Source organism: Sardina pilchardus, chromosome 24 (assembly GCF_963854185.1).
Source record: "Sardina pilchardus chromosome 24, fSarPil1.1, whole genome shotgun sequence".
Classification (NCBI taxonomy): Eukaryota; Metazoa; Chordata; class Actinopteri; order Clupeiformes; family Clupeidae; genus Sardina; species Sardina pilchardus.
The window spans coordinates 18,986,810-19,005,788 of record NC_085017.1 but is presented as its reverse complement, the minus strand read 5'-3'; the positions used below and the strand labels follow the sequence as shown (position 1 = coordinate 19,005,788).

Below are 18,979 nucleotides of genomic sequence, written 5' to 3'. Positions count from 1 at the left end.
TGAGGCACACTGCGGCCTGACACCGGGAGTGTCAGGCACAGTCTGTACAGTACTGACGATGGAGTGTTAAGTTGCTTCGCATGTGTTAAATATACATACAAGGGAGGTTCTTCATAAATGTCGATTAAGTCTAATGTTGTGTGGTCTATGTAAGACCAGGCTCTAGATTTGGACGACATATAAGTAAAAAAGTAGCCTTTTTAGCCTAGTTAAGGTTTTTTTTCGAAGCCAACAACACTGTGCAGATACATTTGACTAAATGCAGGCCTAGTCAGTTGCCCTTTATTTAAGTCAGTAGATAATCAGGCCACCAAATATGGGCATGTTACCCAAGAGCGGATGAAAAGGATTCTATTCAAATTCAGCCATTCAATCATTTGTTTGTTTGTTTGTTTGCTTGCCGGCTGTGGCCCATCAGTGGCGTACTGCTGAGCTGGTACATGTGGAGTGGTAGTATTATTATTAACCTCGTTTGTCTCCAGGCTCCATCCTCTTTATCCCCCTCTGCTTACCGTGCCAGAGAGAGTGATAGAGGAAGAGAAAGACAGAGAGAGAGAGAGTGAGCGAGAGAGAGAGAGAGATGAGTTAAAAATCGCTTTCCCCACATGACCGCAGATCAAAGATAATCCACCTATATAGACTTGTGTACACCGCTGGTGCTGAGGCTCAATCCCATACCAGCACTTCACTGCGACCAGCCCGCCAGCCACCCAGCCACCCATCCAGCCAGTAAGGCAGCTTGGCGAGCCAGCCAGGACGCTCCCTGTGGTCAAGTGGACTTAATTATGCAATGGTGAGCAGGTTGCAAGTCACAGATGAGTGGACCCTGCCGCTCTGAGGTGCTGGTTTGCACTCGGCTGTAATGTTGTGGACTGTGGACTAGCCAGGTGTGTCAGAAACAGAGCCCAAAGAATACCATGATCAGAATAAATTATGTGATGTTGTAGGGTGGATAAAAAGTTAGGGTACGAATAGTGTCTTGATATGATTTGGTTTATTTCGATTCAAATAGCTGTAATGGAAAACAGTGGGAAAGCTTGGTTGCCTAAGGGACTAGTGGTTTTAAATATTTCACCTATTGTGTTTGTCACTTCTGGATCAGTTTAGGGTGCTGTTCACTCTGCATATTTCTTACATTTAATTTTTTTTTTCATTTTTATATTTTGTCTCATTCCTTGCTAACTCTCCCTTTAAAGGGATATTCCGCCATTTGTGGAAATACGCTCATTTTCCACCTTCCCTCGAGCAAAACAATCGATATTTACCTTGTTCCCGTTCATCCAGCCATTCTGTGAGTCTGGCGATACAACTTTTAGCTTCAGCCTAGCATAGATCATTAAATCGGATTAGACCATTAGCTTCTCGCCTGCTAGCTTCATGTTTAAAAGTGACTAATATTTCTGGTAATTTTCCCATTTAAAACGTTTGTCCTCTCAAGTTAGAAAGTGCAATAAGACCAACTGAAAATGAACCCTGCCGTTTTTCTAGGCTGATTTGACATGGAACTACATTCTCATATGGCGTAATAATCAAGGCAACTTGCAGCTACTGGCACTACTACTGCTTGATGTCTATGGGGACTATTTTCAGATGCTGCGTACGATATCACTGCGCCTATGGTACGTTTGCAAGTTGCCTTGATTATTACGCCAGATGAGAGTGTAGTTCCATGTCAAATCAGCCTAGAAAAACGCCAGGTTTCATTTTCAGTTGGTCTTATTGCACTTTCTAACTTGAGAGGAGACACGTTTTAAATGGGAAAATTATCAGAAATCTTAGTCACTTTTAAACATGAAGCTAGCAGGCGAGAAGCTAATGGTCTAATCCGATTCAGTGATCTATGCTAGGCTGAAGCTAAAAGTTGTATCGCCAGACTCACAGAATGGCTGGATGAACGGGAACAAGGTAAATATCCATTGTTTTGCTCGAGGGGAGGTGGAAAATGAACGTATTTCCAAAAATGGCGGAATATCCCTTTAACACTCTCTCTTCTCCCTCTCTCTGACTCTGTTTTCTCTCTCTCTCTCTCTCTCTCTCTCTCTCTGTCTCTGTCTTGCACCCTCGCTCTCTTCTTTACCCCCATTCCTCTAGTTTACTGCATCTTCAATCAGTGTGTGTTCGGCTGATCTGGTTATTAACTGCTGTACCCTTACCCTGCATATGTCTCCAGCTGACTCTCATGGGCCCGTCAGCCTTATTCAAATGCTGCTGCCTTGGCCCCTGCTGCTGCTGCTGCTGCTGGGTGGGCCACCACTGAACTCTTAGCTCTCGCCTCATGGTCGCCCTGGTCTGACCTGGCACAGCCTCTAATCAGCCAGCACTTTGCTGTTGTTGACCTGTGGGGCGGAAATGAACAAAGAATATATCCATCAGGCGGCTGTTTGTTGGTGCATCCCTGCTGCAGCGTTTGTAGTCTAGCTAGCGTATTTATAGGATAATTGATGCTAGTTATTAACCCAACAAACTGATATTTTAAGTTGTGTCATAGCCCTGACATGATGTTAAATATGCATTTTGTGGAATAATTATACTTTTGAACATAGTGTTGACAAACTCACACATGCTGTTGTATCTTAATTGGAATAGCAAATCGTTATTAACATAGCTGGATGGTCTGTTAAAGGTCTGGTGAAAGGTGAGACATAGAAGATGCTGACAGAATTAGTTTTAACATTGACATCCGCTTGTAGCTACAGTATGATAGCAGTTGTAGGGCCGTACTGTATGTGTTTGTTTTGACTGTGGCCCTAAGATTCTCGGACGTGAAGTGGATGAATTACAGTATGGCAGGCGTTGCTCTGTGTGTCCTCTGGCAAACTCTGATGCTTTTAACGAGAGCCACTCAATACCGTCCAGCGCAATCCTCTCCCTCTCGCACACAACAACGATGCCTCTAGCCTGGCCCTGCGCAGCAAATGTGTTGTGTGTTGTGAACCTGATCCCCCCTCCCTTCTTTTTCACTACTGCCGACGTTTTCTCAACATTTAAGATGAGATGTTGCTCAGATGTTACTTTTCTGGTGTGCCCCCAGGGCTTGTACCCTGAATAAATGAGAGAAAGAGCCAGAAGGAGACAGAAAGAGGGAGAGAGCACCATTCAAGTTTTTTTATTTTTATTTTTGTTTTGGTGACTTTGGGGACTGGGGACACCAGCGATGTGGGATTGGTCCAATTGGCCTATTCACTGACAACCTTCCACTTGGCCCTATCTGACTGGTGACAAGGACTGCCTATCCTGTCCTCCCTCCCTCCTTCTCTCTCTCTCTCCCTCCATCTCCTGTGTTGTCAGAGCCTTAATTAGCTCAATTTGATAAGCCTCTTTACTCCTGTGGGTACAGGAGCTGCCTCCTCGCGAGGTCTCTCGAGCTCTGGAACGACTGTCTCTCCAGAGCTGAAGAAGAAGGAGGAGGAGAGCGTCTCGTCTTCCTCTCTCTCTCGCTCTCTCTCTTTTGTTTTTTTCCCTCTCTGAAGACACTTTTTTTTTCCTCCTGCCGTCTGCCACTGAGGGAGCACTGCTGCGTGGCTCCACCACCCGTCTGTCTGCCAGGAGGTGCCAAGGAAGAGGGGTGGTGTGCGAGGCGGAGAGAAGAGATGACACTGGGGGGGAGGAAGCGTGCGTCATGACCACTTCCTGGCCCAGCAGCTTTAAGCTCGCAGGACGCGGGACAGAGGCGGGGTTCAGTGGAATGTAGGACGAAGGCTGACCCAAGGAGACTCGCTTTCTCTTTCGTCGTCTCTCGGACTTCTCTTACTCACTTTCTCTCGTTTTTGTGCATGCTCTCGCTCTTTCTCGTTCTCTACTTATATACACATACACATATATATGCATGCTTTCTTTTATTTTTCTTTTATATATTACTGTATTGTCATTTTGGCTTACTCTTGCTGATCAGTGGATACAAATTATTTAATAACTCTAAGGATTGGCTTATTTGACATATTTTTTTGGAAATTGAATTGATATTTCTGTAATCAGTTTTATCACCTTTGTTTATTTTTTTAGAATTATGAAAATATGATAGTAGATCTACTCTGATTACATCATATCATATCATATCACTATTCACACACACACACACACACACACACACACATACACACACACACACACACACACACACACACACACACTGTTTCTTGCCCGCAGACACCCTCTCACACACACACACACGCACCTTAATTTCCTGTCTCACCTCTAAACAAGTGCACTCTCTCCTGTGCGATGATGATGTCGGCAGACGGGAAACCAAGAGCGGTGATGTGATCTCTGACAAGCTTATCTCCCCCCTGAATCTCATTGGGAGAGGGGCCAGTCTGTCACGGCTTACTGGACGCGATAGGTTTAAAGTCTCACAGCTCCCTCCTCTTGGGCGACTAGAGAACAGGACTGTAACTAACAAGTGAACCGGCTGAAGAAGCCTTGAGAAGTCTACGCTCTCTGTGACCAGGGGGAGAAGAAAAAAAAATGGTGCTTCTCTGTCCACTTTCGATGCCCCTGACTCCGTGGATTTAAATTTGGCTTCTTTTCTGCACTTGGATTATACAATCCTGGATTACACGCCGTGCTCAGAGAAGAAGTGCTGGTTGTTTCGCCACTCTCTGCTATCTGTTCTCTCGTCGCGGTGTTTGCGTTCTGTCCAGATCGAGGCTGCAACGCACCTCAGTGATCTAATCTGACCTAATCTGGAGTAGCAACGTTTTTTTGGGGGAATAAACGCTCATCCTCCTCACCACATCACCCCCCGAACTCCCCCACCCCATCCCCCACCCCCACCCCCACCCTCTGCACCCCTCCCCTCCTCTTTCTCCAAGACGGGTGGCATGAGTGGACCTTGCTCGCTTGGGTCGCTGGAGGTTTGTCTCGGGCCGAGGGAGAGGAGTGGTGCTGCCCGGGCTGGAGGAGCTCACTGGGAGTCAGCCGTCAACCCTGGGCGCCTCAGGGGAACAGCCGGTGGTGATGTGTGGATCATGTAGGGCAGAGTGTTTGAGCAGGCTTACAAGCATAAAGGTAAGCTCATTATTCCAAGGCATGAACTCCCTCGTCTTGGCTAGGGCAAAGAGCGAGCGCAGGTTTTGCACAGAGACAGATATAGGGGTGGTTTTGGTGGAGACTGGGTTTTGTCTTGCTGAGTTTGGTGCCTCCCCCCCTTGTTGAGGGCCTGGCCTCATCGTTGTTGAATGTGGAAGCTGTGTGCTTTGGCATGCATCTTGTGTGTGTGTGTGTGTGTGTGTGTATGTACTGTATGTGTGTTTGTGTGTGCGACTGTGCATTAGCCGGAGATGTCGTTTTCGTCCTCCTGGCTGCTTGGCTCATGCAAATCAGCTTTGCGGAAGTGTAACTCGCCAGGGCTTGGAAAGGGGTGGTGCTGCAAAGACGGATTATCAACAATATATTTGGACCACACGGGGCGGATCCTCTTTCCTCAAGAAACCGCATGCTGGCTGGACCTAGCTTTTCAGCAAACCCCCCCTCGGCCTCCCCACCACATCATAACGCACCAGTGTCTGGAAAGTAATAATAATTAAAGCTAGCTATTATTAAAGACTAAGGGTGCTTTCACACCAACATCGTTTGGTGCGCACCAAACGGTCCATTCGTACCAAAACCTGTTAGTTGGTTCGTTTTCGTTGGTGTGAAAGCATTAATCGCACTCGGGTGCGCACCAAAACAAGCGGACCGAGACCTCCAAAAAGAGGAGGTCTCGGTCCGCTTGACTCCGCACCAAAAGTAGACCTCTAGTGCGGTCCCTCTGGTGAGAACGCGAACTGGGGTCCAAACCATAGACTGTAGGTCAAAATAGTGAGTCAAAGTTGGCGCCGATTTTTACCGGAAGATAAACATTGAGAAAAAAATCAATCAGACTAATTTTGGTTCGTTTTCTGGTGTGAAAGCGGACCTCACTGGAGTCTATATGCTACATAATAACAATTTCACTGCCTGAAGCGGACCAAATAATCGAATTAGTGGTGTGAAAGCACCCTAATGCTCAGAAATCATTAGTGGCCCTGGCTACATTGCACAGGGGCTGTTAATGTATTAGAACACAGCTACGTTTCTCCTTGGTCAGTTGTTGCAAATGTGTACAGTCCCTTTACCACTCTTGTTTACTTTTGAATATTGACATTTTCCTTGTTTTGTGAGGGGATTGTGAGGCATAGGGTCAGCCAGATGAAGTTGTGTGTATTCTATGTGTCTGTTGTCAGTCGTGCCATATTTGTGCAATGCACGTCTTTCCATACTGCACATCTAAACTGCTCCATAGATATTACAGGTGTTGTAAGGGAAGGCCAAACGAGGTAGTGAGTGAAGGTTTGCTTTAGTCCGTTGAGCTTTTGTCAACAGACTTTCTTTGCGGGCTGGTCACCTTAGTCCGTCAGGTACACGTGTCTTACAGAAACTCAACAAAGTTTCTCCGTTATTGGTGTCTGGTGTTTCAAATGTTGCTGATAGTGTCTGGAGGTCAGCTCTGTGATCATGACTGGTGATATTACGGAGGAGATAAAAGGAGGCCAGTTTCACGTATTCTCAGTGTCTGGTTATATGTCTGTATTGGTGATGCGCAGGTCCACTTACTGTACAAGTGACTTCAAGTCACTCAGTAATTTATTTCAACCCTACTGTAACTGACCTGATAGACCAGCCAGTTTTTTTCTCCAAAATGTGTGGGCACATTAGTACATTATTGCATTAATTTGTACCTTTTGGGCTTCTAGAGGTACTGTACATCTATATATTTTTAATGAAGATCAGAATGCTCTGTCATATATTAAGTAAACCCTCCTGGAGTATTCTCAGCATCCTTTGGTCGAAGAAATATGACACAACTCTCTAACGTAAATAACACTGTTATTTATGTCCACTTGCACAGTGGTAGTCAAAGGTTATCCTGCAATTTGATAAGTTATTATGACAAGACTATTAGACAACTAGACTAATATGCTGAAATGTCATTATAACTGACCCTCCTGCAAATGACTCAAACATTATTGGATATATATATTTGACTCTGCATGTGATGCAGGTGTCCGCAGGTAACCGCAGGTGTCCAGAACACCTGTTCCTTTCAAATTGGCCCGCACATCACTGGTCTGTATGTCTGGACCATCACATGTTGTTGGGTTTAGCTCAATGAAGTGTCAACCTTCAAGTAATTAGGCAATAGGTAGAAGTCAGGGGAGGCCATGGCACTGTGTTAAAGAGTAATGATCGGAGTGAACCAAGCCAGCATGCTGGAAGAAAGAACTTCTTGTCGTCAAGCCAGAGAGTGTGCAGACGATATAAACGTACTGTAGGCTGCTGTGGAAAAGACTTTTGTGTTTTAGAGTGTGCGTTTTGCACTGCTCAGAGTGCATCAAGAGGTCACGACAGCACAGTAAGAGTACTAATGGAGTGTAGTGCTTACACTATACAGGGTAATAGTTTAGGGTAATTGTTTCGAGGGTAAGCAGAGAGGTATTTAAGCTGTTATTTATCAGGACAAAAATATCACAGTCTGTGTTCTTTGTTGTAATTTATTTAGATGAGGTACAAATTCCTCCAAATCGCTAAATTTAGTCCCATGTACAGATGAATGAATGTATGTCGTAGTGTATCAATGGTGTTGGGGGTGGTGATAGCTGAAGGTAGTGAAGTGTAACAGATGGGTATTAGTCAAGATCAGTGTGCAATGCAACCAGTAATACAGTATTTGTGTCTTTGTGAATACTCATCAAGAGGTGTCAGTGAGGTGCGTAGTACGCTCAGCCAGATATCACTGCAGAAGTATTGCATCAGAATACTAGAAAATGTTTGCCTTTATTGGCATTTTATAAGCTAACAATTTAGCCTTTGCACATATGTGACAGTTAAGAAACTCAGACGAAACAAGCTTCCCCATTTGATCCATCTATCATGTAGCCATGCTTTCAGTATCTTCAGCATTACTGTTGCTAGTACATATTCAAAGCTTCAGCTCCGGAGAGACAGGAGTGGTGTAGCTGAGATTAGCTTTCTCCAGACAATGGCTAACATTAGGAGACCCAGCCTAGCTCAGCACATGCAGGCCCTCTTGAGCCAGACTTAATCAGCCGCCTCTCAATTAAGCCAAGTGAGGCTAATTTAGGAACATGCTCCTCTCTTCTCCATAGCTCTTATGACTTAGAACAGTACATCACACACACACACACACACACACACACACACACACACACACACACGTACACAAGTACAGCTAAGAGCAAAATTTGACAGATGATTATGTCAAGCGCTACTATTGATGAGAAACTGTGCAGGTTACATTGGATGTGAGATTTGCTCCGAAGCTGGATTGTAGAACAGCCTGATTTGATTTGAGATTGATAAAGTGCCTGTTTGTTTTCAGACGTATTCTTTCGTTGTGTGTTGTCAAAAATGTGTGTGTGTGAGGGAGGCAAGGGTGAGGCATAGCGAAAAGAGACTTCTAGAGATCATCTTCTGCTGGTACATAAAATGTCAAATGTCTGTATTGTCATAATTTATGGCTGTGTGTGTGTGCGCATACATGATTAAGCTACGTTCTTGTCCTTATTTGTCCTGTGCTGTCTCCCTTTTTCTCTTGTGTGTGTGTGTGTGTGTGTGTGTGTGTTTGTACTGCTTATGTGTGCTTGTGTGTATGTGTGTGTGCACTTGTGTGTGTGTGTGTGTGTGTGTGTGTGTGTGTGTGCACGTTGCAGATATGGATGGCCACTGGTGGGACCATGCGTCGTGGCATAGCGACGCACCCCCTATGTCTATGGTGAGACTCTTCACCATCAGCTAATTTCCTCCCATGTAACTCACCTGTGCATGTCTTCTTTTTTCTTTTTGTTTTGTTTCGTTCTTCCTCTCTCTTTGTTTTTTTGTTTGTTTGTTTGTTTGTTTGTTCATCCCAACCCCATAGGCCACAGTCAAAGGGGAAAAAGACATACAAATGAACATGAGACGTTTTTTTTGGACCCACCGTACGGCCTGTGTGAGAGGCAAACGAAAACGGTGCGCTTCGGCGAGCGCTCCCTCGAAGAGGACGCAGAGTGGTGCGAGCCCCAAGTCAAAGATTCGGGCGTCGACACGTGCAGTAGCACGACGCTAAACGAGGAGCATAGCCATAACGAGAAGGTACCACGGCTTGTCTTGTTTGTCTCCGAGTATGCAACTCTGCTCCGTGTCTCTCTTGTCTCCTTTTTTTTTTGCTCTTCTTCAACGACCTCTCTCACTAAGACTGCTCCACTTGACATTTTTTTCGCGACTGGCTTCCGAGCAAGCTGAGCTCAGTCCCCCTCTCTCTTCTGCACAACCCAGCCTCTCACTCTAGTCTAGAGCATCACTTTCTACACTGTCTGGATGTAGACCTTCCTTCTTGCTTTCTTGCTTGCTCTTCCCTTTTGCTTTAGCTGCAAAGAAACCCGATCACTTTTCAAATAGGCTAAACCTTCAAAAACTCTGGTTGTGTTCGGCAGTGCTCGCTCACTCACTCCTTTTTGCATGATGGCTACTAGACTCTGCTTAATTGGTTACCTGACCTATGAGGGGGGGGATTGGGGGGGGGGGGTGGCTTTTTACACAACAGGCTTTGCGCACTGCCATTTGAACCCTCTCACTGTCCTTGCCCCCTTTGCTCTGGAGATTTCCAACCTCTCGCACAACGTCTTGCGTTGACAGCCTTCGACGGGGGGGTGTTTAGCGTAGCGTGGAAGTCGATCTTTGCACAAGAAGGTTTTTTTTTTGTTGTTCTTTTTCCCCTTTCACTGTCGTGGTTCTTCGTTTCGCCTCTCTCGAGCCTCTGTCCACTTCCCTTGCCTCTGTCCACCTCTTTCTTTTCAGTTTTCTTTCTTTCTTTCACTATTGCTCACCCTGTTCTTTTCCTAGCGTAGCGTCCTTGTCCTTGTCTTCTCGAGGGCGCTGGTGTGTTTTGTTCTATGTAGATGAGATCATGCTCATGTCCTGTCCCGACTGTGTGTAGTGTTGGGTTCACTGCGCTGATTGTCTCTCTGCATGGGTCTTTCACACATTTCTCACATTGTCCCACAACAGTGATCATGTAAACATTGCAAACATGCACCCAACTGCAGCAGACTAACTCCTCCAGCTGAGCTGCTGGCACTTGCCATACAGTCTTTCAATATTTGCAAATTGACAACTGTTGGCTGTCAAGCTTTTTTTATTGTGAAACGCATAAAATTTGTGAAGGACAAGTCTCTGATTATTCAGTCTGTCCACGGTCATTATCGAAAATGATGGACAGACAAATGTTACAAAATTGGACAAAATGTCCAATTACCATTAATGTTTGCCGCTGAAAATTCAATTGGTCTGCCCCATTCATGTGAAATGACACCGACAATTTGTGCAAATTATTAAAATTACCAAATATTTGATAGATTCCATATATGTAAACAGAGGCCTGCTTTATGTATATATTCAGCTCTGTTTGTTTAGTCCAAGACTTTGTTTTATCCCGTCCTGCAGAACTGAAGGAGTGGTGTATTAAAAGCTTTGTGTAATCACTGTTGCAGTGAAACCACCTGCCCTGCCTCCCTCTTTCTTTCTTTCTCTCTCTCTCTCTCTCTCTCTCTCTCTATCTCTCCACTCCCCCTCCCCCTCTGCTTTCCTCCACTACGTGTACTTGTACATTCTGGGATGTGTGTGCCACAGACTTGTTATGAAACAAGAGGTGTGTTGTCACTCTGACCTCATAGCACCCGGTGACATGGCAACCGTCCAAAGATGGCGAGCGCCTAATAGGGCGGATTTTGCTAAACAAGCGGATGAAAGATGGCACCGTGCCCAGAGACACAGGGGCACTTCTGGGCCTGAAGGTAAGAGACACCATGGCACAACACCATGATATGACTTCAACCATGGTCATGGGAAAAGATGGCTGCCTATGTACAATGTGAAACTAACACATTCATAACATGAATTATGTGTATGACTTCAACCATGATCATGGGAAAAGATGGCTGCCTATACTGTACAATGTGAAACTAACACATTCATAACATTAATATGTCTATTAATTGGTCAGTGATGATGTGCTTTAGTTGCATGCCATATAAAAGCATAACCTACTGTATGAAGCAACACAGATGCTTTTTTTAAATGGTTTAGATGCAAGGAAATATCAATGCTATTTGTCAGGATGGACTTTAATAGTTGGTGCTATGTAGATGCGTATTTAGATGGATGTACAGATTGTTTAGGTTGTCAGAGGTCACAGGGTCACTGAGGATAAATGAGTGCGTGTGTGTGAAGTCATAATTACCGTGATTGTTGTTAGCGTAGCTACTGTGGAGCTTAGCTAGTATTAGTGTTAGCACTTTCAGCTTTGTTTCCACATTCAACTTTGACCCTGTTTGAGTGGTCCAGAGAACATGCGAACCTCACACAATAAAGATGGGACCTCAGACTGTCATGTATAAAAAAACACTACAGTATGTCCCCCTGATGAAGAAACAGCACCAGCAACCCTTGTTATAGAAGGATCATACTCTGTACATTCTTGTCATCCACCATAGCAGGATATAATGGATAAAGGTGCTATTATAGTCTGCTACAGCCAGAGGTAGCATGCAGCTCTGTAAGAGTGTGGCCTTGCAAGGCAATGTGTGAATATTATCTGCATTTCTTCTACCGTCCTTCGTTTTCACCGTTTTTATGATTGCTTAAGATGTCTTATGATTTATTCTTGGATGGGGTTTCTTGAATGTTTAATGAACATGTAATATTGTTTAGTTCCATGGCCAGGTCTATGTGGAAGGACTATTGCATAGCTCAGTGATGTAGAAACATGAGTAACATAGTAATAGTAGTCACAATATTAATAAGACAAATATGGTATTGCTTTAGTGCTGAGAAAATGTATCATATTTGACTGTGCTTATGGTCAATCAAATTGATCTCAGTTAAGACATGTTTATGTAATCAGTCAGTGAAGTCATGAATGAATATAAGTGCCACACCATTTCCTAGAAACGATGTGAAAGCTGTGGATGCCGTGAAGAAGCTGATCAGAAGTTGCTTTGACATTCACCGAAATTCACTCCGCTTCCTTTTTGACAGGTGGTTGGAGGGAAGATGACAGAATCTGGTAGACTTTGTGCTTTCATCACTAAGGTGAAGAGAGGGAGTCTAGCAGATACTGTTGGACACCTCCGACCAGGTACACTCACCTGTCATACCCACACGCAGTAGCTCAGTATGCTGTGATCTTTGAAAAGTTTTTATTTTGCTTTATTTAGTTTTTAAAAAAAAATTAAATTCCAAAACTTGAACTCTTCATAGTTCAACGTTGTAAAGCTAAATATTTGTAAGTTGTGTTTCTTATGTTTCTTCAGTATTTCATATTTGCTAAGCATATTTGTGTAATGCAACTAAGGAGTATCTATTTTGGATAATTTTGTTTTTTGGATGGAGACAGTTTTAGCTCAATCTCACTTTCCCCCCTCTGTCCACTCTTTTAGGTGATCAGGTTCTGGAGTGGAATGGAAGGGTCTTGCAAGGCGCCACATTCAAGGAAGTTTACAATATCATTCTCGAATCCAAGCCGGAGCCCCAGGTGGAGCTGGTTGTCTCGCGGCCCATCGGGTAAGCCTCCTCGCCAGCCCGTTAACAAACGACCTCCCCCGCCTCCTCTCCATGGAGGGGTTGAAGCCTGGCCTGTGGCCTGCATTCAGTCCTCACAGGAACTTTGGGCTTCACATTAGAGAGGCGAGGTGAAATATGACCAAACCTTGAAGCTGAATGTGAGGTGGGATGGCCCATTGAGATGGATGTGTAGTAGTGTGGTCATATAAGGAGAGATTTCTTTTTTTATGTGTCCTTTTTTTCCCCTGCCGGCTGAAGCCAGACATATACCATCCCAGCAGGGGATAAAACCTGCAGTAGCAGCTTAAATAGTTGCTGAGCACCGTATAAAATAGCCCTGTCTCGATATTACCTATCTGTCTTGATGTTGCCACCTGTGAGGTAATACACGTGAACCCTCCATTTTGTAGTTGACCCTTGGGACTCTAGACTGTAAAAGTGTTGAGCAGCACAGACACAAGTTTTTGGACACATTGACATTTTTGAAACCATATGCCCAGAGAATATTGACGATTATATGCTCTGATAAGATGTTAAAGGTGGCAAATCTAGAGGGACAGTTTGTGATAGAGTGACTGTTTCTGTTTTTATAGGGATGTTCCTAGAATACCAGAGAGCACACATGGACAACTTGAATCAAGTGAGTGACTCAGAATTTGTGTTTATTCTTACTACTGGATGTAGTTGCTGTTGTTTGGCAGTAGTCTGGACTCCCGGAAATTAGGTCATACAAGACGTCATGTTCAGGGAACCAAACAGCTGAAGAAAACAGTACTGTAGTGGTCTTCACTGTGATTGACTCAGAATAGACGTGAGGTGACTAATAACTTTTGTGATTATAAATGAATTATTGTAGTATCTGCAGTGATTCTACTTTGGCTACATATAAATGTTTAAAATAGAACTGAAATGGAGACAAGCAAACTTCACTGAGATTTGTGTGTGTGTGTGTGTGTGTGCGTGTGTGTGTGTGTGTGTGTGTGCATGTGTGTCTGCGTGTGTGTGTGTGTGTGTGTGTGTGTGTGTGTGTGTGTGTGCACGTGTGCGTGATCCACCAGGTTCCAGTTCTTTTGAATCCCAAAAGATGGGCCCGGCCATCTCCGTCACCTCCCCCATGAGCCCTGGGATGCTCAGGGACGCCCCTCAGTACCTATCAGGACAGCTCTCAGTAAGTAGTCTTAGCAACCGCCGAGGCCGCTGATTGGGATGATTGTTTATGGGACTCTATTGCTAAAAAGTGGAGTTTGTATTGTTGTATTGTTGTATTGTTGTATTGTTTTTTTGTCTAATTTCCTAATTCATGTTGTTTTATGAAGTCAGCTATGTGGTCAGGAATTCTGTGTGTCATTTGTGTGATCTAGTGGATGTTCTGGAGAGGTTGGCTTATTTAGAAACACGCAGATTTTTTTGGGAGAGCCCATTCTAAACTGTTGTTTACGTGTTTCTCTACTCTCTCTAGTTCAACTTAAACCACCTCTGAATTCATGAGTTGGTTAAATGAGCTGAAGGCTAGCGTGTTAGCATACAGTAAACATTCCACTGAGCGGTGGAGCATCCTTTAGCAACGCATGCTCTGCGATGGCAAGAAAGGGAACTCTCGCTCCTCGTTTAGCCCTCCTGGCTCTCGGCTTCACAAAAAAAAAAAAAACGCATCCGACTCGATCGGCCTCACCGCCTGTGTGTAGTGACACGGAGGCCTTAGACTGAATCCCCGAATGGAAAATGTATACTTAGTTTTCAAGCTCGTTACAAGATTGGCGCGAAGCTGCTGCTGAAGGAGACGTGTGACACACTGGGGAGATAAGGCCTTGGATTCTCTCCACTCGGCAAGGCTGCCTAAATTGGAGTTGGGCCCAATTTGTCACAGGGTGATATATCATGTTACCTTGTGTGTCGCTGTAATTAATTGCGTTAGGTAAAATTCACACCTAGGGAAGCCAAACTACTGTATTGGTCGTCTTAGCTGCTGTGCCTCTCTCCGCGTTTGTTTGTAGGTGTTAGTTCACTTATTCTGTTCAGTGGGAGAGTATTAAGTCAACAAAAAATTTAACATTAATTATGAAATCACACCGTTGTCAGGGATGTTTTCAAATTCAGTCAGTATATTTTTACATGAGAGAGAATGAGGAGAAATGCCGTGTCAAATTAAGCCACGCATGCTGTTTGGTCAATGAATGGAACGTCGCTTGGAAATGTTTTTTTTTTTCCTTTTGTCTGAAGACAATTCTAATTAAAATAAATTCAATTTATCCTGCGAAGAGACAGGAGAGGATAAAGTCTAGTCTTGGCAGATGTCTTTGGAGCTCTGCTCCCATTGGCTCTTGGAGGGGCCATGAGTGTGTGTCTATGTGTGTGTGTGTGAGTGTGTGTGTGTGTGTGTGTGTGTCTGAGGGGAGCTTTGATGATTTCACTCGATTTTTTCCTTTCTTGTAGATTTTCTTTTTGTTCCTTTCGGAATGAGGGAGATTTAATCTAAAATGCTGAAGTCTGCAGTCGTGTGTCTGCACCCGGATCAAAAGTGCGCATGTGTGTGCTGTGACGCACGCACGCATACACACACACACACACATAGAGGGCTCACACACTGTTCAAAGAGGGGAATAAGACAGTTATAAGTAGGCCAACCTAGCCTATAGGGAAACACAGAGACAACCTGCTTTAAATATTGCATTGCTTCACAGTATCAGAGCAAACAGCAGACACAGGGAGAGACACTGATATACGACACGTTCACCGTGACATCGGTTATACTAACAACATCAGATGCAGTGTTTTTCACCGCACTGACATGCGTATCATCAGTCCTATTTGAAGCAATTTGAACAAGGAAGTGTATGAAATACTGTATTATGAAATTGTATTCTAAGGGAAATTGTAAAAGGAATTCCCTGTTCTTGATTCTTTATTCCTGACATGGAACAAATTCATTATGTGAATAAGGAGAAAAAAAGAGATTCTAAAGGGCATGAAGAGATTGAATCTCCTCTCGGTTATAAGTGCTGTTTTTGGTTTGTTGTGTCACTGTGAGTTTCGGGGGTTTTGGTTTTTGGTTTATTGCATATTTTTTTGTTTTCTTTGTTAATTTTGCTTACCCAGAGTCCATGCCTTAGTAGAAGAACCACGCCTTTTGTCCCTAGGGTCCAGGTAACAATCTGCCTGACAGACATTCTGTCCACTCTCCCTCTTCCTTTCTCTCTCTCTCTCTCTCTCTCTCTCTCTCTCTCTCTCTTTCTCTCTGTCTGTCTTTCTCTACCTCTCACACTCATTATTTTCCTCTGAGCTGTTTGGAAAATGCATAGTAGGAAAATGGCTCCATTTCAGTCTGACTCCCTGGCGTTATTTTTGAATTTCTTTTTTTTCCCCTCCTTCTCATTTTGTCAGACTGATTTTTTTACGCCCCGACTGTCAATAGTTTGATTTCCAACGGCCATGCTGGCATTCCATTTGACATTTGTTTTGTATTTCCAACGCGTTGGATGCCATCTCGCTGCGGCCTGACTTGCAGACTGCATGACTAACTGACCTGAATGGGAGTGTTTAAAGAGACAATCTGCTTGTGACACTGCTGAAAACTCCCAGTGCCATTCTCCCTTTTGTAGTTTTTTTTTTTTTTTCATTTTTCAAAAGATGCTCATTCAATGCTCTGTCTCTTTAAATGTTAATTTTTACACTCATCTGGGACACGAGAATTTGAATCTTCACCAGGTGATATGGACTTGAGTGAATCTACTGTACCTCATGAAGTAAAACAAAAAAAACCCTACAGATTCATGTGACTGGTGATTCATCTTTTTGGGCTTTTGTTGATTGGAGGGAAATAAAATACATACTGTAGGTAACCAAGTATAAACAAAGGTCCATGTTTCCCTGGAAAGATATGAAAACTTTAATGTCCCAATTTAAAAAACAAAACAAACAAACAAACAAAAAAAACGTAAATTGCATTTTCCAACAAAGGGCAGCATATCGATCATAGTGAATGCAGCAAATTGTACCAGTGGTGGAGTTTGTTGGGCAGTCAGTGAACAGGTATTAGATATTCCTCAGGAAAAGATTGACTGGGGACAGCTTCTCAGTAAATCAAAGTGTATTGCATTCACTGCAAAAGTGTTTCCGAGAAATAGTGTCTTTTAGGATTTTCCTAAGAAAATATTCATTTGTGAGTAACACCCTGGGAAACATCTTATCCCTATATCACCTATATCCTAAGCTGTATAGGCTTAGGCTCTGGGAACCACAACCAAGAGAAACACCTTGGGGGGAAAAAGAAACTCCACCAAAAACTTACATTTTTGGAAAAAGTATGGTACAATTTGTTTGGATTTAGTTCTTAGCCCACGACTGATGGGAGCTGATCTGCCTTGTTCTATAGTTTGTAATGAATGCCTTCTTTTGCATTGCTGCATGTGTTTCCTGTTGCCCTCAGACTAATATAATACTGTAGAAAAGCAACGCCTGTTGGGTTAGCATCCCTAGCCTAGCGACCTTCTGCAAAGGATGGGCAAGAGCTTGCAAGTCGTCATTACAAAAGTATGTTTGGTGTCTGGAACGCCTCAACTAGCTGCCCCATCGGCTTCAAGCTTTTGCCCATCCTTCCCATTTGATTAAGATCTAGGTGTGAGACTGACTATGGTAGTCCAGTGGATCAAGCATGACAGAGATGTGCTCAAGGGTTTTTTTGGACCACGCAAAACGATGAAGCCAATGAAGCCAATCCAGCTGCAACTTTTTAGACTTTCAAAGCTTTATTATTTCCTTATGATTTTCTTTTCATTTCATATGTTTTTGTTTGCTGCTGTGAAAATTGAAATTTAATGCTCCTTTCGAAGATGTTTTTCACTTTGCTTTCAGTGGTTTTGTTTAAACCATTTCTCTTTTCTATATACCATTTCACCCTTTCCAAACAGTATGCTTTTTCTTTTAGTCATTATATCTTCTTTTCCTATTTTGGACTGTTGGGCTTTGAAAGTTTTCCATCTCTGTTTGGATCGATCAGGAATTACATAGGGGCTCCTAGTTTGGTTCGTCTCTGTGAGTGTCGTCTCCTGTGCTCCACTTTTGGGGCAGAGGAGCCAGAGATGGTCTGGTGAGACCCATAGACTGACCAGGCTAAGCCCGAGATACTGTCCTCTCTGTAGACTGCTAGACACCTGCTAGATTGCTCTAAAAATGTCTTTGGCTAGATTAGTCAGTGCTGTGTATTATGCTGTTAAGAAAGTATTGCACCACCTTACACAGTAGTTTTAATAGAATATTAAAGTAAATATTGTATTTGTTACATTTTGAGTCATGTTGTAGTTTAGTAGTCTGTCTTGTGATCACATTTTTTTTATCTAATTGTGGGATTTTAGCTATGTTAGGAGGACCAGTCAAGAGATGAATAGAAACAATTAACAATTAAATCTAAAACAGTATTTATCATTGATAGAAATACAAATGAGCTTTGAAGATCTTTCTGAAGCATGCCAGTGGCAAGTGCCAGAGTTTAATATGGCTATGCAGTGGAACTTAGCTTAGCTTAGGTTAGCTTAGACTACCTGCTTCACTCCAACCTTCAGATGCTTACCTCTCAGGTCTCCATTCAGGTGAAACTCTGGTACGACAAGGTGGGCCATCAGCTCATCGTCACCATCCTAGGGGCAAAAGACCTGCCTTCAAGGGAAGACGGGCGACCCAGGAATCCCTATGTAAAAATCTACTTCCTCCCCGACAGAAGGTAAAGAACCATGAGCAAGTCTTGAACATCGAAGTTGACACTGATGGCTTGACTTTATGGAAGAAAAGATGACTGTGATTTCGGTGAAAATGTTGCCTTTGTGTGAGTGATGATGTGCTGTACTTAGTTGCCCAATAATACCAAACAAAACAGATTGTGAGAAAGTTCTGACATTTTACATACCTTCTCTTCCACGTGTTGAATAGCACCAAATGCCTTCTTGTCTTAAATCCAACCGAGTATGGTGAAGGAGTACCGGATTAGTGTGCTTAAAGGAACACTTCACCGTTTTGTCATATTATTATTAAACAGAGATGAAGTTAGAAGCGACCAAACACCTGCAAGTTTTCCCTACAGTTACACGAGTAGTCTGTACAGTTATAATCTAATAGTACCGTAATTTCCAGACTATTAGCCGCGGCTTATATTGATTTTGCAAAATTTCTTCTGCTATGAGGTTAATACAGGGGGGCAGTTAATAATGGTGTTACTATGGTTTTGTTTCTTTTAACTAGCATAAAACACTGTCCTGCGGCTTATACACAATGCGGCTTATATGCTGGAAATTACTGTAGTATAATGTAATAGTCTCTTTTTTTCCCCTTCTTGTTTTAATCGGCCTCAGTGACAAGAGCAAGAGACGGACGAAAACGGTGAAGAAGTCGCTGGAGCCCAAGTGGAGCC

The 18,979-nt window shown here is 43.5% G+C and overlaps 1 protein-coding gene across 1 annotated transcript in view; it reads left to right on the top strand.

Moving 5' to 3' along the window:
- Positions 1 to 18,979, top strand: part of rims2b (regulating synaptic membrane exocytosis 2b) — a 133,306-nt gene that overhangs the window by 62,974 nt on the left and 51,353 nt on the right. Inside the window, exons 7-15 of the mRNA XM_062528706.1 lie at positions 8,691 to 8,752; positions 10,692 to 10,811; positions 12,055 to 12,154; positions 12,456 to 12,579; positions 13,173 to 13,219; positions 13,638 to 13,747; positions 15,676 to 15,723; positions 18,165 to 18,295; positions 18,921 to 18,979. The exon at positions 18,921 to 18,979 is cut by the window's right edge and continues 113 nt beyond it. Coding sequence (XP_062384690.1) covers positions 8,691 to 8,752; positions 10,692 to 10,811; positions 12,055 to 12,154; positions 12,456 to 12,579; positions 13,173 to 13,219; positions 13,638 to 13,747; positions 15,676 to 15,723; positions 18,165 to 18,295; positions 18,921 to 18,979 — 801 coding nt within the window. The remainder of the gene's footprint in view (positions 1 to 8,690; positions 8,753 to 10,691; positions 10,812 to 12,054; positions 12,155 to 12,455; positions 12,580 to 13,172; positions 13,220 to 13,637; positions 13,748 to 15,675; positions 15,724 to 18,164; positions 18,296 to 18,920) is intronic.